Source organism: Camelina sativa, chromosome 15 (assembly GCF_030686135.1).
Source record: "Camelina sativa cultivar CO46 ecotype springtype chromosome 15, ASM3068613v1".
Classification (NCBI taxonomy): Eukaryota; Viridiplantae; Streptophyta; class Magnoliopsida; order Brassicales; family Brassicaceae; genus Camelina; species Camelina sativa.
In genome coordinates, this window is record NC_141894.1 from 28,151,662 (window position 1) to 28,178,773 (window position 27,112).

The following is a 27,112-nucleotide window of genomic DNA, read 5'->3' on the forward strand; positions in this document are numbered from 1 at the left end:
AAGTTGATTTTCTCTTTAATTTCAAATACTTGAACTTCTTAATCGTTTGTATAATGTTTTGGAAGACTTGAATTTCTTTTTTCTTTTGCTTTGAACATTTGACATTGCATTTAAGTCACCTTTGTAAGCATTTGACATTGCATTGCTTTGAACATTTGACATTGCATTGCTTTGAACATGATCGGGTTTTGATCGGGTTATGAACAATCCGATCGGGTTTTTCGGGTTTCAGGTATACCCGAACAAAACCCGAATCCGAAGGAACCCGATCCGAACCTGACCCGATAGTATATAAAATCTGATCTGGTACTATAGGTGTAAACCCAAAAACCCGAAAACCCAAACCCTATCGGATTCGAGAACCCGAATGCCCAGGCCTACTCTCACGTCTTCCTCCTCAATCTAGATGCATCGCACGATATCATTCGTTAGGCTTTTTAGGTCATAGACTTTTTCTTGTCCGACAAGTTATTGAGTTTTAGACTCATTTGTGAGTCATTTTTTTTTGTTTTAAAAAGGAGCTTGTGTTCGCGGAACACTTAAAAGAGTCACCCTACCGAATAACTTGATTGTAATTGAAACATTAAAGCAATAAAGAAGATGAATTGTGGTAAACATAGTTGTTGTTATGCATTGAATTTATTTTTTAATTTTTTAAATTAAATATCACAAAGGAGGAAAGAGATGATGACCTCTCACCTCCAAAAACTATACACAAAAAAAGATGATAAAATGGTTACGTGTTACACTAATTCACCATTTATCCCTATATCCATGCATAATACTATACTTTTTCCTTTTCTTACCGGTACAATTTCATTTTCAGCTTTGTTGCTTTTGAATATAAAGTCAAAAATATAGTTCAGTTTAGTTATACACAAATTTTTTACTATTAATTTATCTTAATTTCTCATTTAAAAGTGTTGCAATTAATTGTTATTGATTTGTTGTGTATCCTTTTAGAAAGCCCCTTTGTCTCAAATCTCAATAAGGTAGAACAATGTATAAATTCAATGTTAGGATCTATATGTATTAATAGTATAAAATCAACAAAAAAAAATCTTTCACTTACACATGTATATATTCAGTGTTAGGATCTATATTGTTTACTTTGCATTTAATAACTTTTTCCAAAGGAAAAAAAATAAAGATCACTAAAGTTACTTTTCTTTTCATGGCAGAGAGGATAAATACAGTTTCTCTTCTCCTATATGTTATCAAAGCTATAACTCAAAACTAAACTGAAAACAGAAGACCTCATGGCTCCGCCGGTGAAGCTTCCGTGTGAATTAGAGGAAGACATACTCTCTCGTCTCCCACCTCACTCTCTTGTTCGGTTCAGAACCGTATCTAGAAAGTGCAACTCTCTTTTCAACGACAAGACTTTCATCAACGATCACTTGTCTCGCTCCCGTCCCCAGTTCATCCTCTTGACCACTTCCAAGATTTATTCAATCAACATCATCGATCACGACAGCATCGATCCAACGATAGAGGTCCGTGAGATACCCTCCTTCTCTTATATTCCAAACCGAGAAACAAATTACAATCATAAAACCATCGTAACTACTTGCGATGAGTTCTTGCTTTGTAACTATCAGTTTGTAGAGAGCTCTCTGGAATCCATGGTTGAGACAGGTTAAATGGATCGAGTACGGGGATAAAGAGTTCTGTGTTTTCGGGTTAGGATACGATAATACTAGACCCGAAAAGGTATACAAGATCTTGGGCTATTTATTTTGTCACCGTAAATTCTTGAGTGATCAGAAAGTTGGGATCTACGAGTGTGCTTCCAACTTGTTGAGGTTTATTAATAGACCTGAGGATGACGACTTCCCCATATCTGAAGTGGCTAAAATATCAAATGTGTCCTTGAATGGAAACTGTTATAGAATTCGATAGATCTGATTACGCAATCGATGAATGAATTGAATCAAAGAATAAACGAAATCGAGAACAGAAAAGAAAGAACACACGCGGTTTACGAGTTCAGGATCCAAACCGGAATCCCTACGTCTCGCCGGAGTAAACCTCCGGAATCCACTAGAACTCTGTGAAACAATCTTTAGGTTACAATCGCTCAGAACCTCTCTCTCTCTCTCTTCTCCTCTCACAATCTCTCTCTAACGATCTAACAACCTCGATCGAACTAACTCAACCAGAGAAAGAAGAAGAAGACGATATAAAACCCAATAGAGAGAAAGACCGTTGTGCCCTCCCGAGTTTGTTACAACTCTCACAACGTAGCACGTGACTCTCACGTGACAACTTCCTCATTAGAGCTCGTGTAACCTTCTCTATCACCAAGAAACTTTTCCACACTTAAGCTTTCCTGAAGAATATCTAAGTCACTTCTTCAATTCTCCACCTTGACTTTGATAATCTTCTAGCCTTTCATCTAGTACTTGGATTCCCTCTGGTACCTGAGCTACACCGCCCAGCTATGAGCTTCACCGCTCAACCTTGTGAGCTTCACCGCTCAGTTATCAGTCACCCGAAGCATCTCCAATGCTCCCTGAAACTTATCCACTGGTACAACCTTAGTGAAAATATCTGCCGGATTGCACTCACTTGCAATCTTCACCAACTTAACCAAACCTTCACTTACGATATCCCTAATGAAGTGTAGACGAATATCGATATGCTTGGTCTTCTCGTGATGAACCGAGTTCTTAGCAAGAGCAATAGCACTCTGAGAATCACTATGAACCTCCACAAAACCTTGTGGAAAACCAAGCTCTCCAGCCAATCCCTTGAGCTAGATTGCTTCCTTTACCGCTTCAGTGAGTGCCATGTACTCCGCCTCTGTAGTGGAGAGAGCAACCACCTTTTGTAATTTCGACTTCCAACTGATAGTGTTGCCTCCTACGGTGAATACAAACCCAGTAATAGACCTCCGATTATCTGTATTGTTAGCATAATCAGAGTCACAGTAACCCCTTAACAAGAAATCATCCTGCTTCCTGTAACACAACTTCTTACCTTCCGAGCCTCTCATATACCTCAAGACCCATTTGACTGCTTGTCAATGATCTTTCAGAGGACGGCTCATAATCGACTTATAATCCCCACTGGGAATGCGAGGTTTGGTCGAGTGCCTATCATCGAGTACATGATGCTCCCAACTGTGTTCGAGTAAGGCACAATCTTCATCTTTTGAAACTGCTCTTCAAACTCTTCATCTGTTGCCGATCTCAACTTAAAATGAGCTCCCATAGGTGTCTCGACAGACTTAGCTTTATCCATTTTAAATGTCCGTAACACCTTCTTCACATAACTCTCTTGTGAAAGAGTTAGCACACCTGCAACCCGATCTCGAGTGATCTCCATGCCTAAGATCTTCTTAGCATCCCCTAAGTCCTTCATCTCAAACTCACCACTCAGCAATTCCTTCAACTCCTTAACATGCGACTTACTCACAGAAGCAATAAGCATGTCATCCACATATAAAAGCAGATAAACATAAGCTTGATCATCAAACTTCTTCCAATACACACAACTGTCGTAAGCACTTCTAGCAAATCCTATCTCCACCATGAATTCATCAAACCTCAAGTTCCACTGCCTAGGAGACTGTTTTAAGCCATAAAGAGACTTCTTAAGAAGACATACCTTTTCTGGAAACATTTCATCTTGGAAACCTTCAGGCTGAGCCATGAATATCTCCTCATCCAGATACCCATGCAAGAACGCAGTCTTCACATCCATCTGCTGCAATTCCATGTCAAATTGGACCACCATAGACAGAAGATACCGAATAGACACATGCTTAACCACTGGAGAAAATATCTCTGTGTAGTCTATCCCCTGTCTCTGAGTGAAACCCTTGGCTACTAGTCTTGCCTTGAACCTCGGTGCCTCTACTCCAGGTATTCCTGGTTTTCTCGTGAACACCCATTTACAGCCCACCACTTTAACTCCTTTAGGTTTGTCTCCAAGATCCCAAGTATGATTTTTACGCATTGACGACATTTCTTCCTTCATAGCTTCTAGCCATTTCTCCCAATCCGCATCCAACATTGCTTCCTGATATGACTTTGGTGCGTCTTTACCATCATCTTCAATGTAACACGCATAGCCAACCAGGTTCGACTCGTTATACTTGGGATTATACTTGATCGTCCTTTTAGCTCTATCTCTGACTAATTGATAGTCACTGAGATCTACTTCCTCATCAGACTCAGTCTCGTCACGGTTTCCTTGTTGATCATTCTGATCTAACACTGTTGAATCTGTAGTTTGAGAAGCTCCACCTTGAGTGTTAATAGATTGATCAGCTCCACCTTGCACTGAAACATCTAGACCATCATTCCCAGACCCTTCTCCTACAGAATCAGAGACAGAATCATAGATTCCAACTGGCATTCCATTCTTCAGATCTTTATACAAGACTTCTTCCCTGAATACCACATTTCTACTAATGATGCATTTACCTTCCTCCAATAACCACACCTTATACCCTTTCACTCCTTCAGGGTATCTCGTGAAAATACCTTTCTTAGCTCGAGGATTTAACTTCCCCTGATCCGCATGCACATAAGCCAGGCAGCCAAATCTTTTCAACGAACTCAAATCTGGTACTGCAGAAGTCCATTTCTCCTCAGGTAGATCAAAACCAATTGCAGTTGACGGAGACCTATTGATCAAATAAACTGCGGTTGACACAGCTTCTGCCCAAAACTTCTTCTCCATACCACTTTCACTCAACATACTTCTCACCTTTTCCATTATGGTTCGGTTGAGTCTCTCTGCAACTCCATTTTGTTGTGGAGTATAAGCACAAGTCTTATGCCTCACCACTCCTTCTTCCTTACAGAAATTCTCAAACTGATGATTGCAATATTCTAAGCCATTATCAGTTCTTAACTTCTTGACCTTCTTGTTAGATTGAGTCTCGACCATTTTCTTCCATTCAACAAACTTCTCAAATGCTTCATCTTTCCTCTTGAGGAAGTAAACCCATACCTTCCTTGAATAATCATCAATGAATGAGATGAAGTATTGACTATTACCAAGAGATGGAGGATTGTGAGGAGACCCCCACAAATCCGAGTGAACATATCCCAGCTTCTCCTTAGTAATATGTTGTGCAGGAGTAAAGCTTACTCTATGATTTTTCCCATACACGCAGTCCTCGCAAAACTTCAACTCTTTAATAACATCTCTGCGTAAGCAACCCTTCTTAACTAGGACCTCCATTCCCTTCTGGCTCATGTGACCAAGTCTGCTATGCCACAATGCTGTCTCATCCTTCGAGACCTCGGATGAGTTCACTTCTCCTACTTCAGCTCTTCCCTGAAGAATATACAACGTATCTCTTTTCTGTCCTTTAAGCAATACAGAACATCCCTTGATCACCTTGAGAATCCCATTCTGTGACTTGAACCAGCAACCCTTGTCTTCTAAAGTCCCAAGTGAGATCAAGTTTCTAGACATCGTAGGCATATATCTCACATCAGTCAAAACAACATAAGTTCCATCTTCATTCCTTATCTTGATATTTCCTATGCCTTCGACTTGAGCGTAAGTGTTGTTCCCCATTTTTACAACACCGGAGCTCAGTACTTTAAACTCAGAAAACAAATCCCTCCTTGGAGACATGTGAAAAGAACATCCAGTATCTAGAACCCATTCACTCGCAGCATTCCTCGTCACTAACAGAGACTCACCTTCAGCCATCAACACCATAGCTGCATCTTGCTCTGTCCCTGATTTAGCTAAACCCGCTTCTGCTTTTTCTGAACCTTGAACCTTTCCTTTGTTCTTGTCTAGCCATTTGTAACACTGCTTCTTGAAATGACCTTCCTTCCCACATATCCAACAGACTCTCTTACCATCTCTCGACTTAGAACGAGATCTTCCTTTACCTTTTGGTGACTGATTATAATATTTCACCTCTGATCGTCCTCTTGCAAAGAAACCCTCAGCAACCGTTTTACCATTCTGAGCTACCTCTCGTTCTTTATCTCTTGCTGCAACCATTACATCATCCAATCTCAACTTCTCTCTACCCGTACTATACTTCAACGTCTCAACCAAACTATCAAACCTAGCTGGCAACGAACTCAACAAGATAATTGCCTGTACCTCATCTGAAACCTCAACCTGCAGATGATTCAGATCCGCAACAATCTTCAAGAAATCATCTATATTATCATCAATCTTCTTATTTTCTTGCATCTTAAAAGTGTAGAAGTTGAGTTGCGAATAAACCCGGTGCGGAAGAGAAGTCGGCATGAACATCTTATCCAAAGTAGCCCAAGCTTCCGCTGCAGTCTCACATAGCTCAATGTTTCTTAAGACCTTATCTGCTACATTCAAGAATATTACATTCTTAGCCTTATCACACCTCTCTAACCTCGCAGCATCCTTTGCCTCTCGTTTCCTTTTCTTCTCCGGATCTTGTAACTCCTCTTCGGTTAGATCGGGAACCGGAGGTTTAACTGCCAATACATCCTTTAAACCGATGACACTGAGGTGTGCTCGTATCCGCGTCTTCCATAGAGAGAAATCTCCTGATCCGTCAAACACCGCAATCGGAACTCCAGACATCCTGTAATCACCACCACTCTATCGCCGGAACCTCGCTCTGATACCACTTGTTATAGAACTCGATAGATCTGATTACGCAATCGATGAATGAATTGAATCAAAGAATAAACGAAATCGAGAACAGAAAAGAAAGAACACACGCGATTTACGAGTTCAGGATCCAAACCGGAATCCCTACGTCTCGCCGGAGTAAACCTCCGGAATCCACTAGAACTCTGTGAAACAATCTTTAGGTTACAATCGCTCAGAACCTCTCTCTCTCTCTCTTCTCCTCTCACAATCTCTCTCTAACGATCTAAAAACCTTGATCGAACTAACTCAACCAGAGAAAGAAGAAGAAGACGATATAAAACCCAGTAGAGAGAAAGACCGTTGTGCCCTCCCGAGTTTGTTACAACTTTCACAACGTAGCACGTGACTCTCACGTGACAACTTCCTCATTAGAGCTCGTGTAACCTTCTCTATCACCAAGAGACTTTTCCACACTTAAGTTTTCCTGAAGAATATCTAAGTCACTTCTTCGGAAACATCTACTGGATTACATGGAGTAGGTCTGAGACTAATGAGTACTACTACATCCGAATGTTTGATTTCGCGACGGAGAAATTCAAACCATTATGTCTCCTTCCGTGTCAAAAGAACCCTCATATTAATGAAATTATCCTCGCGGTTTATAAGGGAGATCGGTTTTTGTTGTTAGAGCAATGCGGTGTAACAAGGGAGATTGGGATATGCGTAACTAAGGAGAGGATTAGTAACAACAGTGGGGATGGTGGCCGAGAGGGCGTGGTTTGGATAAAGTTCATGACCTTGTCAACAACTAACTTACCAAAGCTATTTAGTGAGCATGTTTATCGCGCTAGTTACTTCATCTATGAGAAGACCTTAGTCATGTGTCGTGGCGACGACGAAACTGGAGTGGCTTGAATCTATATCGTGAGGGAAGATCAGTGCAAGAAGATTCAAATAGGTCCTCGGATTGGTAAGTGTTGTCATTGTGTTTATACTCCAAATTTGATCTTGCTTCCTTTATTTGGAGGTTAGGTTGTTGAGGTGAGGATATTTCGTAAATGCTCCTTGGGGATCATCTGACGTGACACTCGGAGTTGCTTCCTCTTTTAGTAATTTCTTAAGCATATTCGATTACTCCCTCTGGACTTTTATATTTTATCGAGGTTCAAGTGAACCATTAAATGAATAAAGAACTTTATATTACTGGCCGAGAACTTTACTTACCTAGGCTGCTTCTGCATGACTGTTTTATTCGCTGGTTTTTTTTTTTTTTTTTTCTTGACAGCAAAGTACAAGATCAGCTCAAATGAGCCAATTGATAGGAAAAAAGTTTACAAAAGTAATTTGATGTGAGTCGATTCTAGCACGCCGTGCCAACTTGTCTGCATTACCATTCTGCGTTCGGGGAACTTGGACTAGTGTAAAGGATAGGAATTCCTCCTTATCCGCCTCAATCTCGTCCAAATATGTCTTGAAGGCAGGCCACTCAGACGGCGAAGACACCATCTTCACCAAATTAGAACAGTTTGTGAGAAAAACAACATTCTCAATATCTGTACCGATCATGCAACGCATTGCCCAGATTAGAACTTTCACTTCTGCGTGGAGCGGTGACAGGCTGCAGCGAAGGTTAGATGCACCCATAGTGGGAGATTCCCCCTCAGGGGAAATGCAATACCATCCTCGGCCTGAATACTGGTCGGTCACCTTCCAAGATCCGTCCACGAAGCATCGAAAGCAGTTCCCATATCTGTTGGCTGAAGCCATCTCCGAAACCATAGGGCCAGTAGTGGGATGAGACCCATTATGATGAGAAATTCCTACTGTGTCTGCTTGTGCCGAGAACCAAATTTTTGCTTCCTCTTCCGCTAACTGTAAAATTGCTAGCGGGTTGGAATCCAAATTGCTAAAGATCTTATCATTCCTGGCCTTCCAAATATACCAAAAAATCCATGATTGTCCATGAATCCAAATTGCTAAAGATCTGCTGAAGGATTCTGCTGGGATCTCCAAAATAGATTGTCCATGTTTGCATAGACAGATTCTGAGGGAAAACAGTCTGGAGATGTCGGGAAGAAGGACATAGCCCATACTTGCCAAGCCGGAGGGCATAGAAAAAGGGCGTGATTAATCGTTTCCTCAGATCTACCGCACCAGCCACACTCAAAATCACATGTCATACCACGTTGCCGCAGATTAGCCGTTATCACCATACAACCCATTCGCTGGTTAATATATATATTTTAACATTCCAACCAAAAAATATACCTATTTTAAAAAAAATTTGGGTCGCGAACTACTTCATTTTTATAGTATTATACCATGATTCCGGTTGAAAAAAATGGATCGGCTACTGCATGGATAATTTAATTGATATGATCGAAGTGTCCAATTAATAAACAAACAAAAACAGAAAAAACTGATAGCTTGTCAAGTAATTAATTGATTCATGACAAGCTAGGTTTAATCTTATAACCTAATATATTAAAATTTTTGTTGTACTCTCTCATATAGACGAGATAAGGATATATGCAAAATAAAAATTTAATAGGGAAAAAGACGAATCTTGAGGGCATACCAATTTTTTCTCAACCTTTTGGTGAATTTTCAATTGAATTCCTACTGTATATTTTGTTAAATAACCAATATAAAAACTTGTAGAAACAAATCTTAAGAATATTTTTTTTAATTTTTGGTAAACTTAGACCATCATTAGTAGAGTAACCCACCATAGTTACTCTCACATGAACTAATTATATAAATAATCATAAATTAAGTTAAGTAACTTTAAGAGAATCTAAGCAAAATCACCCTATTACTAGAGAACCCCAAAGAGGTTACTCAAGCATTTAAATATTAATTTTTTAATTTTTGTTTATTAATTATCAAACTTTAATTATCTAAAATGATAAAACAGTTATTTAAAATTTTTATATTACATAATATTAAACATATATTTTAATCAGTATTTTACAAACTTTAGAATATTAAACATATTTTACAAAATTCAGAAGAGTAAAATATTTTATAAAATTCAAAATATTAAACATATTAAACAGAATTTGGAATAAGATTTATTGTGCGGTTGCACCAAAATTTTGCCAGATATGCTCAATCAAGTCTTTTTGCAAAAGATCATGCATTTCTGTATCATGAACATCATTTCGAATGCCCATCATATTATGTAGATTTGTTGGTGTATCTGTAGAATATGATAAATCCACATGAGAACTTCCGCTTCTTTCTCCGTGATGGAATTCTATTGGATCGTAGAAATTGTAGTCATGTCGTTCGTCTTCCACTATCATATTATGCAGGATGATAGATGCTCTCATTATTTTTCCTATTTTTCCTTTATCCCAAAAAAGTGCGGGATTCTTCACAATTGCAAATCGAGCTTGCAAGACTCCAAATGCACGCTCTACATCTTTACGACATCCTTCTTGCCATTGAGCAAATAGTTTTGCTTTTCGACCACGTGGAAGTGTAATAGATTGGATGAAAGTCGCCCATTTGGGATAGATACCGTCCGTGAGGTAGTACACCATTTTGTATTGCCGTCCATTGACAACGTATCTAACTCTCGGAGCTCGACCCTCTAGGATATCATCAAATTCCGGGGAGCGGTCCAAGACGTTGATATCATTTAACGAACCCGGTGGTCCAAAAAATGCGTGCCAAATCCATAAATCTTGTGATGCCACAGCCTCTAGTACGATTGACGGTTTACCAGATCCACGTGTATATTGTCCTTTCCATGCAGTGGGACAATTCTTCCACTCCCAATGCATACAATCTATGCTCCCTATCATTCCGGGGAAACCGCGATGTTCTCCAATATTCAGTAATCGTTGGAGGTCTTCCGCTGTAGGTCTTCTGAGATACTCGTCGCCAAACAGATTTATAACTCCCTAAACAAAATGTAGAAGGCATTTGTGGGAGGTTGTTTCAGCGAGTCGTAAATATTCATCCACCGCATCTGACGTATATTCGTAAGCCATCAAACGAATAGCTGCCGTACATTTTTGAAGTGCAGTAAGACCAAGCCTTCCAGTAGCATCTCGCCTTTGTCTGAAGTATGGGACTCCATTCTCAATAGCAGTAACAATACGAAGGAACAATGGTTTGTTCATTCTAAAGCGACGACAGAACATAGCGTTATTGTAAGTCAGATTATCACTAAAATAATCATTCCACAATCGAGTGTGGCCTTCTTCGCGGTCTCTCTCAATGTGCACTCTTCTGATTATTGGAACTGGTGGTACCTCTGGGTGAGTGTAGTTGTATTGGATCTCCTCCACTATACTATCAACCTCCTCCTCTACCATTTCTTCAATTTCTTGATCAGAACTCCAATTAGACATTTTTTGGCAATTTGGGTATAGTAGAAGGCTTATGGAAAGTTTGGTTTATTAAGTATTGAAAAATGTTTTGGCTTAATAAAATGGGTTTGAATATTTGAGAATATGAAATGAAAAAGGTTTGATTTTGTAATGAAAAATGTTTTGGCTTAATTTGAAATGGGTTTGAATATTTGAGAATATGAAATGATAATAAGAAGATTTGATGATAAGAAGAATCGAAAGATAAGAGAATACAAATGAGAAGAACATATAGCAAATGATCTGGAACAAAACATTGTCATATATAGGACTTCCGAAAGACACAACCAAACCTAAACCCATTCACGGGTTACAAAAGACAACAAGTCACAACTTGTGATGATGGGTTACAAAGGACAACAAGAGCAAACCCATTCACGGGTTAGAAAAGACTACAACTAATAACCCATTCACGGGTTACAAGAGACAACAAGACAACAATAAGACAGACCCGTGAATGGCTTGTACATAAAAGGCTTGAAAAGACAACAACACCACAACATGTTTCCCTTCACGTCTCACCTTCATATGCTGTCGCAAAACCTGAAACAAAAGAACAAAAAGTTAAACAAGTGTTAAACAAAGAACAGAACACAAGAGTTAAAAGAACAGAACACAAACATTTTTTACAAGAAACACAAGAACATAACACAACAACAGAACACAAACATTTTTTACAAGAACATAACACAAGAGTTGAACAAAAGATATCCAAACCTAAGTGTTCGTCAACATTTGGTCAACCAGTTTGTCTCTAAGTAGAGCTTCAGTTGGTGTTAGTTCAGACTTGTTAAGGAGGCTGTCTAGCAGTCTCATTTTGCTATTCCTCTCTTTAGCCGCTTGTTCTTTATCCTTCATTGCTATTATCTTATCCAACTTAACCACAGACCCATCCTCTACATCAATACTAACAACCGGTTTCTTCCCTTTTTTCTTAGTAGCTTTAACCCCCGGAGGTCTCATCTCGGATCCATCCTTGCACTCTCCGGGTGAGGATGCTCTTGCTCCATCTGAAGCGAGTTTCAACCGCTTATGGTTACACTCCTCCGTGAGCCATTTCTGGTCATGTTTCAATTCCCTCCAATAATGTACTAGCAGAAATGGCTTCTTTATGTCGTTCTTAAACAACTCATACGCCAATCTCAATACATCATCTTCAGATTCTCCACTCTTTCTCCTTGAACTCGCTTGTGCATAACATCCCACAAAATTATTGTCTAGGTGGTTAATCATGTTCCACCTAGCCTTACATTGTGAAGGCCCTCTTGCTATTGAACCAGATGAGCCATCGTTTGCTTTGTAGTAGTCAGCAACCCTCTTCCAGAAACTTTGACGCCGCTGCTCATTACTTACAACTGGATCCTTGCTTGTATTCAACCAAGCGCTTATCAGGTTGATATCCTCCTCTACAGTCCACTGCTTTCTACTTCCTCTTTCTCCATCTTCTTCATTCTCATCAACCGTTAAATTGATCTCATCTTCAGACTCTTGTGCCGGGCTAAAGTGAAGTGGCTGAGAAGAGAAGTTAGGGTTAAAATGGACAGGCTGAGAAGAGAAGTTAGAGTTTAAATGGACAGGGTGAGAAGAGAAGTTAGAGTTTAAATGGACAGGCTGAGAAGACAAGGTGGAGGAAAAGTGGACAGGCTGAGAAGAGAAGGAATCGTTTTGAGAATTCATAAGATCAACAAAACATGTTTGTTGTGGAATGCGATTAAGGTTTGTTGGATCCATTTCGGGTTTTAGTGAAAGAGATGTGAAACAAAAAGGGTTTGAAGAGAAGAAGTTAATGGTTTTTGTTATTGCTTAACATTGAGGGTTAATATTGAGCTCAATGTTAGCTGGTTAGGTTTTACTTTTAGTTGTACTTTTAAGTTTACATTGAAGTTTACTTATTAAAACAAGTGGGTTTAGGTTTTCAACATTAAGTTTTTACCTACACTACAACACTACAACAACCACATTAAAACAACCTACGAACCCTATAACATCAACCAATAAGTTTGATGTTGAAGCATTCATCAATTACTGATTCGACAAGTACCTAATCTTACCTAAAGACACAACCAATTAAATTACAAACTCACACTCAAATACTTGATGAGATAAGACAAGAACACTCTCGGAAATTTTAAACTCAATAATTTAAACTAAACACAAAGCAAACATAACACTATAACACTTCATGAAACTCAAACTCAAACCGAAACTCACACTCAAACACTTATCAAGTAAGACAACAACAAACGGTTCATGACTTATGAAAGCTACAAGATCATACCTTTTCACACAATAATATATACAAAACACATTGCAAACATAACACTCAACCTCATCTCAAATCTAATAACTCATCCCAACACAAAACCGCAAACAATATCTATCAACAACATGTGAAAGCTACAACAACCATACCTTTTAAAATAAGAGAATCCAACCCGCTATCACCACTTCATTATTATCACTCCAAAATCAAATCCATTTCACCTCGCACAAAACATGACATTTATATCAATAGTAATCACTACTTATACAAACAAAACACACAAAAAAATCTACTCTTTAAAACAACAAGAGACTAATCTCAACAAAAAATACTATAAACCGATTACAAACATAAACCCTCCACACCAAACTCCAAATCAATCCGCCATCAAACTAATCTCTTAATCAATTGAACATCAAACCAATCTCATAATCAATTTAACACCAGAATATTAAACATATTCCAAAAACAATCCGAAACCCTAACATCACAATAATCCCATCAAATAAATCGGAATTGAGAACATGAACATTCATATCTCACCGTTACACCACCGTCGTTTGTCTGCCATCGTCGTTTGGGCGAAGATAAAATCAAACTAATCTTCACCGTCGATTGGAGCTGAGAACCGAACCGTCGTATCTCACCGTTACACAGATCTGCAAGCCATCGCCTCCGACTGAGCAACAAACCACCATTTTACGCCGGAAAATTCAATGGATTCGACGTGAATCCATTGATTTCTCCGATTTCTCAATAAATCACATGTTTTATCTCCGAAGGAGAAAGAGAGAGACGAGAGAGAAAGAGTCGGCAAGAAAGGGAAAAAGAAATGAGAGAAAAAAAAAATTTTGTTTTATATTTCTGAATCAACCATTCAGGAGACGCCACGTAGCGTTCTCTTAGGGTTACTCGGAATGCTTCCGACAGAACCGATTCTCATTCTCTTGGACTCAAAAATGGGTTTTTATTAATATTTTGGGGCTCAAACCCAAGAGTATTTCTGAGAGTACTCCTCAGTAATCATGCTCTTATGAAACTAATTGTGTGATTGAATCTTCTTTTGAGATTATCTCTTAATCTAGTCATTTTTGGGAAGTGTGTACCATGTATGATGATCAGATACCTGAAAAGTCGAAGCAATGGGTAGGAAACGAGCTGAGAATGTTGCACAAACTCCGGAAATCGATCTGACACCGGCTAAAATCCAAACATTGATATTCTTTTTCTGCCATGAACATTTTTGGCCTAATATAATTGAAGAAATGTAAACTATGAGTGTGTTTTAGAAGACCAAAACATCATATAATATGATCATATGGTAAAATGAGAACAAACTTTACCACATAAGCATAGGCGAGACAGTCAACGGTGCCTTCGCAGACCATATCGAATAGAATCTTGATTATATAATATGCATAGAAAAAACTGGTATCCCTTCTATACCCTAATATCGCTGCGAACATTTACTACATTTTAGCATAATTGAACACACATATTAATTCTGGGAATACGACTATAATTTATTGCTTTTAAAATTGTTATACTGATCATAGTACCGTATACACAATAATTCTGGGAATACTATACTCTAAATATTTCTTACGGTAGCATTTCTCAGTTTAACTCTTTATCTTTGTTTTTAAATATTAAAATAAATAATAGTATAAGACAACAAAAAATCAATGTATAAATTCAATGTTAGGATCTATATGTATTAATAGTATAAAATCAACAAAAAAAAATCTTTCACTTACACATGTATATATTCAGTGGTAGGATCTATTGTTTACTTAATTTGCATTTAATAACTTTTTCCAAAGGAAAAAAAATAAAGATCACTAAAGTTACTTTTCTTTTCATGGCAGAGAGGATAAATACAGTTTCTCTTCTCCTATATGTTATCAGAGCTATAACTCAAAACTAAACTGAAAACAGAAGACCTCATGGCTCCGCCGGTGAAGCTTCCGTGTGAATTAGAGGAAGACATACTCTCTCGTCTCCCACCTCAGTCTCTCGTTCGGTTCAGAACCGTATCTAGAAAGTGCAACTCTCTTTTCAACGACAAGACTTTCATCAACAATCACTTGTCTCGCTCCCGTCCCCAGTTCATCCTCTTGACCACTTCCAAGATTTATTCAATCAACATCATCGATCACGACAGCATCGATCCAACGATAGAGGTCCGTGAGATACCCTCCTTCTCTTATATTCCAAACCGAGAAACAAATTACAATCATCAAACCATCGTAACTACTTGCGATGAGTTCTTGCTTTGTAATTATCGGTTTGTGGAGACCAAGACAGCTCTTTGGAATCCATGGTTGAGACAGGTTAGATGGATCGAGTATGGGGATAAAGAGTTCCGTGTTTTCGGGTTAGGATACGATAATACCAGACCCGAAAAGGTATACAAGATCTTGGGCTATTTGTTTTGTCACCGTAAATTCTTGAGTGATCAGAAAGTTGGGATCTACGAATGTGCTTCCAACTTGTTGAGGTTTATTAATAGACCTGAGGATGACGACTTCCCCATATCTGAAGTGGCTAAAATATCAACTGTGTCCTTGAATGGAAACATCTACTGGATTAATTGGGGTAGGTCTGAGTTTAATGAGTACTACTACTACATCCGAATGTTTGATTTCTCGACGGAAAATTCAAACCATTATGTCTCCTTCCGTGTCAAAAGAATCCTCATATTAATGAAATTATCCTCGCGGTTTATAAGGGAGATCTGTTTTCGTTGTTAGAGCAATGCGGTGTAACAAGGGAGATTGGGATATGGGTAACTAAGGAGAGGATTAGTAAGATTAATGGGGATGGTGGCCGAGAGGGCGTGGTCTGGATAAAGTTGATGACCTTGTCAACAACTAACTTGCCAAAGCTATTTAGTGAGCATGTTTATCGAGCTAGTTACTTCGTCTATGAGAAGACCTTAGTCATGTGTCGTGGCGACGATGAAACTGGAGTGGCTTGCATCTATATCCTGAGGGAAGATCAGTGCAAGAAGATTCAAATAGGTCCTCGGATTGGTAAGTGTTGTCATTGTGTTTATACTCCAAATTTGATCTCGCTTCCTTTATTTGGAGGTTAGATTGTTGAGGTTAGAATATTTCTTAAATGCTCCTTGGGGATCATCTGATGTGATACTCGGAGTTGCTTCCTCTTTTAGTAATTTCTTAAGCATTTTCGGTTACTGCCTCTGGATATTTATGTAATATCGAGGTTTAAGTGAACCCTTATTAATTGAATAAAGATTTTTATATTACTGGCCGAGAACTTTACTTACCTAGGCTTTTTCTCCATGACTGTTTTATTCGCTGGTTAATTTACATATTTTAACATTTATTTGGTGATCTAAAGTCTCCAGCAGAGCCCCACAGAAGACGCAAGAGGGATTAACTCCTCTGTTCCAAGACAACATACGGTCACCAGTGGCTAACCGGTTCCTTGCAGTTGGCCACACCATGAAAGAGTATTTCGGGACAGAGTGCGAAACCAGACACCAAATTCGGACTCTTTGAAGACAAGACTTGTCGTCTCACGACAGATATTTCTCCATCTCTTTGAAAGAACACTCGTTCGTACTGATTCTTTGAACCGTAACAACGAGATTATCATAACCAAAAGGGAATCATGAAGAAGCAGAAAAATACCAAAATCTACAGAATAAACAGACAAAAATAGAAGAAGAATTACCGATTCCAAAGTGTCAAACTTGGAAATTTGCATGGTTTCCACAACTCGGAAGAGCTGAAGTCCCATCCTAGTTGCCACGAGCAAACCCTAACAGAGGCCTGATTCAAAACCTCCTTATAAGGTGCCTACAGCTTCTCCGCAAACTAACACAAAAACACAATGACAATAGTGGACTTAATCACAAATCCAATGGTTACAAGAACATCTATAGACAACCAGAGAAACCACCTCCCGTCACCATTCCTATCACAAACGGCAAGAACCATCTCCCACGGATAATCAATGCCATGTAGACCAAAGCGCTGCCTGTATTCTTCTCCTGAAGATTCCACCCGGGCCTTACGCTACCTCTAAAACTGTATCAAACAGATACTTAAACTTTAGAAAAGAAACAAAACAAAACCAAACTGAAACGAGTACAAGTTTCCAAACCAAGCAAACTAGTATTTCATTTCTTAGTTATCAATTGTTTTTCTAACCAAGCCAAACAAGAAAATGATAAACTTAAGCAACTGAAGAAGTTGATCCAAATAAAACACTGAAATACAGACCATTAACATGAAATAAAACAAAGTCAGAAAAGATCACTCAATGAGTCTACTTTTCACCAGAAAATCAAGAAAATGCTTCAATCAAGCATTGTATAGAGTAATTTTTAAATGACTCGAATCTTTCTTGAGAGTCTTCTGAAGCTCCTTGACTCCAGCCATTATCCACGTCTTCTGCTTATGGTTCATTCCCTTTTCCTCGTACAGGTCAACTCGTTCCAGCACACGCCCATTACGAATCAGGTATTGAAGCAAATGTAACTCTTTCGAGCTTCCACAAAAGTTCTTTACCTTCACAACCTTGAGCGTTTTCTCCACACACTCGTACGATTTGCTAGTAAGCCAATGCGTTACCGGATCTATCAGCAGTGACGACCAAACGCTCTGCATAATCCAATTAAAGTTAAGCGTTTTATACCAAATGGCAAGATAATGTGAGATTAAAAACAAACAAAAATAACTTACCACGAAATCAAAAGTGAGAGATTCCAGTTCCGGACAGCTATTAAGAAATCTATGAAGTCCCCCGAAGTCACTTGGTTGCATATTTGTTCTCAGCACCAAATGTCGAGTTTTCATTGGATCGTGCAAAGCCATAGGATCGTCCCAATTTTGGATAATCTTATTTAAAGAAAAAAATATGTTAAATTGACAAACACACACAAAAAAACAACGTTTGCATATATAGTGATGTAGTGAATGTTCTAGTGATGGAAATATAATGAAAATGAAATATAACTCTTCAAAAATCAAAGACAATAATATAGAATGAATGATCTAAGTAATGTAATAGAGTGAAAAAAAAAAATTACCTGAAGGAAGAAAGTGCAAAGGGTCAAAGATCTAACATTTAAAAGATTGAAAAACAGATGATAAACATCTAGTTCCCTCTTTTGAGGATACTTGCATCGCAGTATATATTCTGTTGCATATGAGCTTATTAAGTCTGTCGGGGTACGATCTGAGAGATTAAGAACTATGTTCTTGACTTGTCGGGAGGTGGCGAACTCGATGAGAGACATTAGATCTCTCTCGAAACCCGTGGGCAGGAAGAGATGAATCTCAAAGTTTTCGATAACTTTGCCAGTAAACTTTGAGACCCAGTCAAGCATAACACCAACCAAGAAAGCGCTATCACGACGAGTGGGTTTTGCAAATTCAGACTCTTTGAAGACAAGACTTGTTGTCTCACGACAAAGATTTCTCCATCTCTTTGAAAGAACACTCGTTCGTACTGATTCTTTGAACGGTAACAACGAGATTATCGTAACCAAAAGGGAATCATGAAGATTCGATAAGAAATCTGAGGTGTTTGTTGAAACCATTATGAACGTATGGTGATAAAGAGAGAAGATGGTGATTATGATTAAACCAGTAGCTTTAGCACCTTCAGAAGGTTATCTATTTATAAGCTTTTGAAAGTCTTGAATTTTTTTTCTGGTTTGTGATTTTCTCAATCATTAAACCGCTTTGACCTCTATTTAGCTTTTTTTATTAAATAAATAATTATCTTTGAGTTTCCAACTAATAATAATTGTGATTTGAGAATGTATATAATATTCTAATATTTCATATTCTAATATTTCATATGTATATAAATTTACTATAATCAACTAATTTTGTAATATTCTAATATTTCATATGTATATAAATTTACTATAATCTATAACTTATATTTATGTTTGCTACATACGAGATTTTAAGAATTTTTGGTTTCGTCCCATCCCATTTCCTGTTAGACATACAAATTTATTCTATACTTGGAATGTCCCATATTGTGAATGTATTCTCTTATGATATGGGTATTTGGAAATGAGAATAGTACAAAATAGGAGAGGATAGGACGGAAGGGAATGGGATTATGACTTCTCCTAAATATTTGTATTTGTCTTAAACAGGTTTTAGTCATTTTTATCGATTTTATATCAAATTATAACAGTTAAAGAGTTTAATAAAAATTTAACCAACTATTAATCCGGTTTAGTTTGATAGTCGTTTGATTTTTGGATCGTTCAGAGTTATAAAATATTGGTGAAATCATTTTTTAAAAATTTTCAAAAAATAATAAATTAGATTTAAACCAAATGAAAAATTAAACTAAATACTCAACTGGTATGAGTTCAAATTTAGATATTATATTACATATATTTATACAAATACTATCTCACATGTATGTGCGGGAATACATTTTATATGTGACAGGAATTTGAAACCATGTATAAGACATAACAAATATTACGTCCCTTCCCAAAATATTTATATTTGTTTCTAACGGATTTTCTTCGTTTCATACGAGACTTAATCGTTGTGAACATTTTTATATTTGGTTTTATAGTTCATGTGTTTAATGGATATCTAACGGACCATTAATGAGGTTAAAATTTTATTTTGTTATGACCCCTAGGTTATTCCGAAATTTAAATTATTGATGAAACCATTATTATTTCATAAATTCAAACAAAAAAAATTGTATCAAAAAAATTATTTACAAATATAACCCCGCACGTACGTGCGGGTCCAAACCTAGTTATGATTAAACCAGTAGCTTTAGCACCTTCAGAAGGTTATCTATTTATAAGCTTTTGAAAGTCTTGATTTTTTTTTTCTGGTTTGTGATTTTCTCAATCATTAAACCGCTTTGACCTCTATTTAGCTTTTTTTATTAAATAAATAATTATCTTTGAGTTTCCAACTAATAATAATTGTGATTTGAGAATGCTTAATATTAATTTATCTTTGAGTTTTGAACAAAGATACTGCAGCTTCATAATTTTGATTTGAGAATGCTTCAAACTAATTTTTTTTTTGTCAACCAAACATTAAATTAGAAAATAACTCCAAGATTCGTTGCCCAAACCAGAGGATAAAAGTTTACAAATGAGAATTCTAAAACTAAATATCTCGAAGAATGAGCAAGATAGTCTGCTCTCACACTTGACGTACGCTATATCCTGGTAAGAGTGAAGACAGGGAGAGATGATCTGAAATGGCTGAAATCGTCTAGCAGATTGGAGAATGCGGGCCATTCATCTAGAGACTGCACCATCGCCAATAACTCTTCACAATCCGTCTCATAAGCTTGACAATTAACACTAGCATTGAGGAGAGACTCTATAGCCCAAGCCCAAGCCAACGCTTGTAATTCCGAATGAAGGGGGGAAGGGCTTCGTCTGACACACCGTGCTCCCAAAAGTAACGTCGTGTCCTCACCATTGCAATACCACCAACCCAACCTCATAGAACGATCCAAATGCCTTCCAAGTTCCGTCGACCTGATTTTTTAATTAGCAAGAAACATCCAAAAAGTTTTTTTTTTTTTACTAAAATTAAATGGATTCTTACATAATGCGCGCACTTTTTCAAATTTTAGTCATTAACAACATACGTATGCTATTTTAAAATATGTTTAAAAATATATTTACAGTTAGTTATCTTTTACATAGTTAGAAATCTGTCTAACATATTAATGTTTTAAATGAATTTTCTCACGTAAAATCGCTTTTAATTGATCAATATATTTAAATTAACATTTTAAAATAAAAATTTGGTTAAATGAATTGTCGAGTTAATATATTTTTTATTATAATAAATGTTGTTAAAAAATAGTAAACATGGAGTTCTTTTCTAATTAATGTTTGATTGAAAAAAATATAAACATTATGAAGTGAGTAATATTTTTTCTAGTTTTTTCCTTGAAGATGCTATTCAAAAATAAAATAAAATAACTCGCTTTACCTTAAGTGTCAAATTTTAAATTGAGAAACCAATGGGAAATGCATTCAATCATTTTTGACATTTATATCACATTTTTATTATGCTTAAAAGTATTAACTAAAATTCTGTTAGTGTAATCTTTTAAAATGAACAAATGAAATTAAAAGATGTTTTTCTTTTTGTGTGTGATTTGTTACCTTTGTAATTAGATTTGGTGAATTCTTTATGTTAATCAAAAACCTATTATGCCCTCATTTTAATTTTTCCACAAAGAACTTCTAATTCAGTTGAGAAAATGTGTAATAGTTTTTGTTTTTTCGATAGTTTAATGGACTTTTTTTTTTTTTTTTTTTTGTTAATATATGGACTTAATGTGCTTAAGTTCTGGTAGGCCCAATATTTGCAAGCAATTCTGTTGGGAATAATCCGCGGATCGGAAAAGTCTAAAATATGGTTTTTTTTTTCAAATTATCAAAAATATAAAATTATATTCAACTCAAAAATAACATGTTAGTGTATCCCCTCAATAGAATGTACTTTAGAGAAGTTTCTAGGAATTAAGATACAAATTTATGGTCTTGAGCCAAACCCAATTCGTAGACAAAAGTATGGTTTTAGTGAACGCTGCATGATAGAATCACACATTCTCAAACGAGAGGTTTGAAGCCTAATCCGATAAAATGTGTCAAGTCTTACGTGGTGAACAAAAAAAGAGATGTCAAGTCTTATATAAGAATAACTGTGAATATTGTTTTGAGTCGATCTTTGTGTGTGGCTTCGGAAGCACACAAAGATAGATTCAAAACTATATATAAGCCAGGCTTCCCATTAAACCTTAAGATCCATTCACACATAATAAGAACAAACAAAATACTAACAAGTAACAACCCTTATGTTTTTTTTTATAAAAGACTGATTTTTCTATGAACTTGAATTCCTTGAAAATGAGGCTTCTTCTCTTACAATTGATATTTTTTTCATAGAGAAATTAGCACTTTTTTTAAACAAATTCTTTGAATGACAACATAGACCAGAGTATAAAAAAGAATAAAAAAAGAGAATACAAGGAGGTGTTGGTGTCAAGCAACACAAAAAAAAAAACATCATAACCAGAGTATCATTAGGTTCCTGAATTGTATTCTCTTTTTTGAGATTTAAACGTGAGACAAGGGACTTTCTAAAAAGATTTAGGTTAGTTCTACCTTATTGAGATTTAAACGTGTTGCAATTAATGAGTACTACTACATCCGAATGTTTGATTTCTCGACGGAGAAATTCAAACCATTATGTCTCCTTCCGTGTCAAAAGAACCCTCATATTAATGAAATTATCCTCGCGGTTTATAAGGGAGATCGGTTTTCGTTGTTAGAGCAATGCTGTGTAACAAGGGAGATTGGGATATGGGTAACTAAGGAGAGGATTAGTAAGAACAATGGGGATGGTGGCCGAGAAGGCGTGGTTTGGATAAAGTTCATGACCTTGTCAACAACTAACTTGCCAAAGCTATTTAGTGAGCATGTTTATCGAGCTAGTTACTTCATCTATGAGAAGACCTTAGTCATGTGTCGTGGCGACGATGAAACTGGAGTGGCTTGTATCTATATCGTGAGGGAAGATCATTGCAAAAAGATTCAAATAGGTCCTCGGATTGGTAAGTGTTGTCACTGTGTTTATACTCCAAATTTGATCTCGCTTCCTTTATTTGGAGGTTAGATTGTTGAGGTGAGAATATTTATTATATGCTCCTTGGGGATCATCTGATGTGATACTCGGAGTTGCTTCCTCTATTAGTAATTTCTTAAGCATTTTCGGTTACTCTTTCTGGATATTTATGTAATATCGAGGTTTAAGTGAACCCTTATTAATTGAACAATAAAGATTTTTATATTACTGGCCGAGAACTTTACTTACCTAGGCCTTTTCTTCATGACTGTTTTATTCGCTGGTTAATTTACCTATTTTAACATTTATTTGGCTCACGAACTACTTCATTTGCATAGTATAATATGATGATTCCGGTTTTAAAAAATGGATCGGCTATTGCATGTATTGATATGATCGAAGTGTCCAACTAATAAACAAAAAAAACCGATAGCTTGTCAAGTAATTAATTAATTCATGACAAGCTAGGTTTAATCTTCTAACTCGACACATTACGATACATATATTAGTTTGGATAGATTATATGATTCTAACTTTGAATTTTATAATCACTATTGCAAGATAATTAGTTTTCATTTTCATATGTTAGTTTGGATAGATTATATGATTCTAACTTTGAATTCGATGTCATTTGATGTTTTAGGAAGTCCAGAACTATCTATCGGCTAGGTGTTTTGATATTTAAAATTGTCTTTTTCTTTCATGAATTTAATTTTTAGTTTTTTTTCTTGATAATTATTATCATTAATTTGAATTGACTTTTTTTTTTTTTTGAATTTGGATTAAAAACTATAAAATCCGATCTTAACTCAAAATAAATTTCATGGTTTTGAATATAACCTGAAACTATCCATACCTGATGGGTGTTTATCCGAACTCGACCCGAAATTTAAAAATACTCTAATGGGTTTTATTTATCTAGAGCCGAAAATCTAAAATACCCGACCCGTAGCCTGAATAGATACCCGAATGTCCATCCTTACATATGGTTGCCAAAAAACAAAGAAAAAAAAAAAAAAAAAAAAAAAAAAAAGACATTACGACCCATGTGTAGATATGTAACTACAAGATTTCGAGTCTACCTTGAAATATTATTGAGGTCAATATTAATTAACTATAGTCATCACCCACAAAAAAGCCACGCGAAAAAATTTAGTCAAAATTTGTTCGTAGCTTTTTCCGTGACTATTCGCGCCTAAATTTTTTTTTGGCTATACGAGTTTCTTCGTGGCTAATTTGTAACTACACAGAAAATAAAATTCAACCGCACACCCTAATAAGCCACTGCAACTTTTACTTCAGTCGAATATATATTTGTGATGCATACGATCGTGCATGGTTTTCATTGAAATGTGTCTTCTTAAACGATCATGAGATGCATGATGAGTTCTTGTCACTGTGATTGTACGATGGCTCTTACGAAAAATCATTACGATTTAAAGTTTTCACATGTCGGAATCGATTTAGTTTGAAGAATAATATACTCAAAGTAAGCCGTCATCTACTTCTACGACTACTATCAACGTCTTTGATTCAACGAGAGTTCGACTTTGCGACGATCACAAGTCTTTGATTATTTTCTCGCAGTCGGAGTGTTTATTTTGACATCTCTTTTTGATTTATAATTGAAATTGTTTCTCGATCTCGTTTTCGCGAGCTATTACGGTGATGATATTGTATTTGCATCCACTGATTTGAGCACTACAAGCTAGTGTAATCACTTGCCAAAATGGGAGTTGATGTGAAGGAGAAATGGAGGTCTAATGTGGGTGATGACTCAGAAAGCTTGTAAAGTACTTTATTCAAAATAATTTTAGTTAATTAACCAAGCTCTAGACCTGGGTCCAAGAAGACTATGGACCTTGATCCAAAACTTTCTGGTTAATCAGAAGTTTAAAACAAAAGGTACAAGATATATAGAAAGACAATATTAAAGAACATGATCATCACCACCTTGTTCATCTAGTTTTCCCCCCATCATGAGCACTTATTGAGCAGGAGGAATCGGAAAAAAATATGCTCCAAGAGCATGAAGAACATAATAATAAGACCGTCCATGGAACCCAACAATAGCACAACCTTTCTTTTCAAGCTCGAATTCAACAGGTTCCCTGCAAAACTCGATTCCAAATGTCGGAGAGGTCCTCTGTAAGACCCCGACCCTAGAAACCATACTCGGACTTAAACAGACCGATAAAAAATTTTCTAAGGCCGCCGAATTCTATGCGCATATTAACGAGTATAACAACAAGTATGAATAACAGGTGAACTTAACTTAAACTTGCGAATTTATTAAAATATTGAGAGGTTCAAATCAACGAAATAACAACTTGTCCCATGCATGAAAATAACGAAAACTAAATAAAATAACGCCATGAATATTTCTACCCAAAGCCACCATCCTCCTTCCTCCCTTGCCTCCGTCACACGAGCTGGTCAGCCACTATAATCCCGATCATCGGACCTATCTTTTCCTGCGTCCATAAAAGGAGGCGTAAGCAAACAAAGTTTACTTAGTGGAGCGGTCATCCCGTCTCACTAGGCTCAGTTCAACGATCTCAATCTAACACAGGGAATATTCCAATCAAGTCACACAAGTCAATCAAATACCATGGATAGTCGCCTAAATCTCTTAGACCAACCATCATTCATATTGCAATAGAAACCATAACCATAAGACAAGCAATTAACGAGACTAAATAAACCACGGGTCAAGAGAATCAACCATGGAACTTGGCCACAGTCACGCACTCACCTTCGGTATCGACCTAAGGTGTTGATCTCTTGGTTTCTATGCTCGGATCTGATCCCCACTTCTACACGGACAGATCGATACCATTAGTATCCGAGATATATCCCATAACAATAACCATAACCATCGACGGATCAAGGTGGAAGAACACTTATCGTTCTTCTCGACTCTAGACTTAGGATCTCTCTCGGTTTAAGCTCGACAGAAACTCTCCTCTTTCTCTCTTGCGGCGGCTCTCGGATTCTTATGTGAAACTAGAGAAATTCCTAAGGGTTTTATCCCTTATATAGGATCCACGAATCGCCCTAAGTTTCCTTGGAACGATAAGTTTCACCGTCCATAACTTCCCATAATTCTCGCATCTGTCCTTATCCGATCACCTTTCCATTACCACGAGTTTCCATTTCTCTCGGGTTTCCTTTCCCGTGAGTCGGCTTAAATCTCCGCGAGATATCGAGTCCTTTTAGTCCATTATCGGCCCATCGGCCAAACCATGCCACCTCGTCCATCGGCCCGGTCCATCGATCGCCGATGCAACCATTTCCGGATAGTGCACTTCACTATCACTATCACTTCACTATCACTATCACTATACTATCACTATCACTATCACTATCACTAGGACTTTCATTCCTATTTTACTCGGACTGTCTCTCGGACTAAGTACCCAACCTCCCATCCCATTTCTCAGCAAATTTACAAACCTGTTCGTCCGAACCAATTTTCATCCAGAAACTTGCAAGCCTGAATGATCTGATCACTGTAAACTTGGGATTCCATTTCCCCAGTTCGAACATCTGTTCACTACTTCAGTAGTTTCGAACTCTTCATTTCCATCGCCCAATCCCCATAACTGTCGGATTCTACCTTCGATGAGTATCGGCAACTCTCGACAAACCCTCGACAAAATCCTCGATACCGAGTCCTCGACTTTCTCGACTCTGAGTCCTCGACTTTCTCGACTCGGATTTCTCGACTATCTCGACTCGGATTTCTCGACTATCTCGACTTGGATTTCTCGACTATCTCGACTCGGATTTCTCGACTATCTCGACTCGGATTTCTCGACTATCTTGACTCGGATTTCTCGACTATCTCGACTCGGATTTCTCGACTATCTCGACTCGGATTTCTCGACTATCTCCTACCGAGGTTCCGGGTCGTTACATTTCTCCCCTACTTAGGACTGATTCGTCCTCGAATCTTTGCTTTCCTTACGAGGAATCTCTCTCTTATCGAACCACTTCTTGAAGTTCACTTTCATAACTTCTTCTGGTTCCCAAGTCGTCTCCTCTATCCCTTCACAATCCCATATGACCTGAATTAACTTTGTCTTCTTCTTCTTATGCAGACCTCTCATCTTTGTACCAGTTATCCGAACTGGCCGACCGATGATGGTCATATTCACTTGCAGGTCTGGAGGGGGTTCGGAGATCACATTCTCCCGTCCCGTGATGCATTTCCTTAGCATCGACATATGAAACACCGGATGAAAAGCTGACATAGCCGGAGGTAACTCCAACTT

General features: G+C 37.3%; 2 protein-coding genes and 1 pseudogene across 3 annotated transcripts; 1 reads left to right on the plus strand and 2 right to left on the minus strand.

The window, feature by feature from the left end:
• Nucleotides 1–9,638: 9,638 nt before the first annotated feature.
• Nucleotides 9,639–10,892, minus strand: LOC147927236 (uncharacterized). The gene is made up of 2 exons (XM_087487364.1): nucleotides 10,539–10,892; nucleotides 9,639–10,475 (listed from the first exon to the last, which is right to left on the minus strand). Exons 1-2 carry the CDS (start codon nucleotides 10,890–10,892, stop codon nucleotides 9,639–9,641), a joined length of 1,191 nt encoding a protein of 396 aa, XP_087343490.1.
• Nucleotides 10,893–15,155: 4,263 nt separating this feature from the next.
• LOC104748794 (protein SUPPRESSOR OF NIM1 1 pseudogene) lies at nucleotides 15,156–15,962 on the plus strand (annotated as a pseudogene).
• Nucleotides 15,963–17,334: 1,372 nt separating this feature from the next.
• Nucleotides 17,335–18,838, minus strand: LOC104747546 (putative F-box/LRR-repeat protein At5g54820). 2 transcript variants are annotated; one of them, XM_010469199.3, is made up of 3 exons: nucleotides 18,272–18,838; nucleotides 17,925–18,080; nucleotides 17,335–17,843 (listed from the first exon to the last, which is right to left on the minus strand). In XM_010469199.3, exons 1-3 carry the CDS (start codon nucleotides 18,782–18,784, stop codon nucleotides 17,544–17,546), a joined length of 969 nt encoding a protein of 322 aa, XP_010467501.1. In that variant the 5' UTR covers nucleotides 18,785–18,838; the 3' UTR covers nucleotides 17,335–17,543. The 2 variants fall into 2 exon arrangements, with proteins under 2 accessions (XP_010467501.1, XP_087343619.1); XM_087487493.1 differs by having other exon boundaries at nucleotides 17,335–18,080; nucleotides 18,272–18,817.
• Between the last annotated feature and the right edge of the window lie 8,274 nt (nucleotides 18,839–27,112).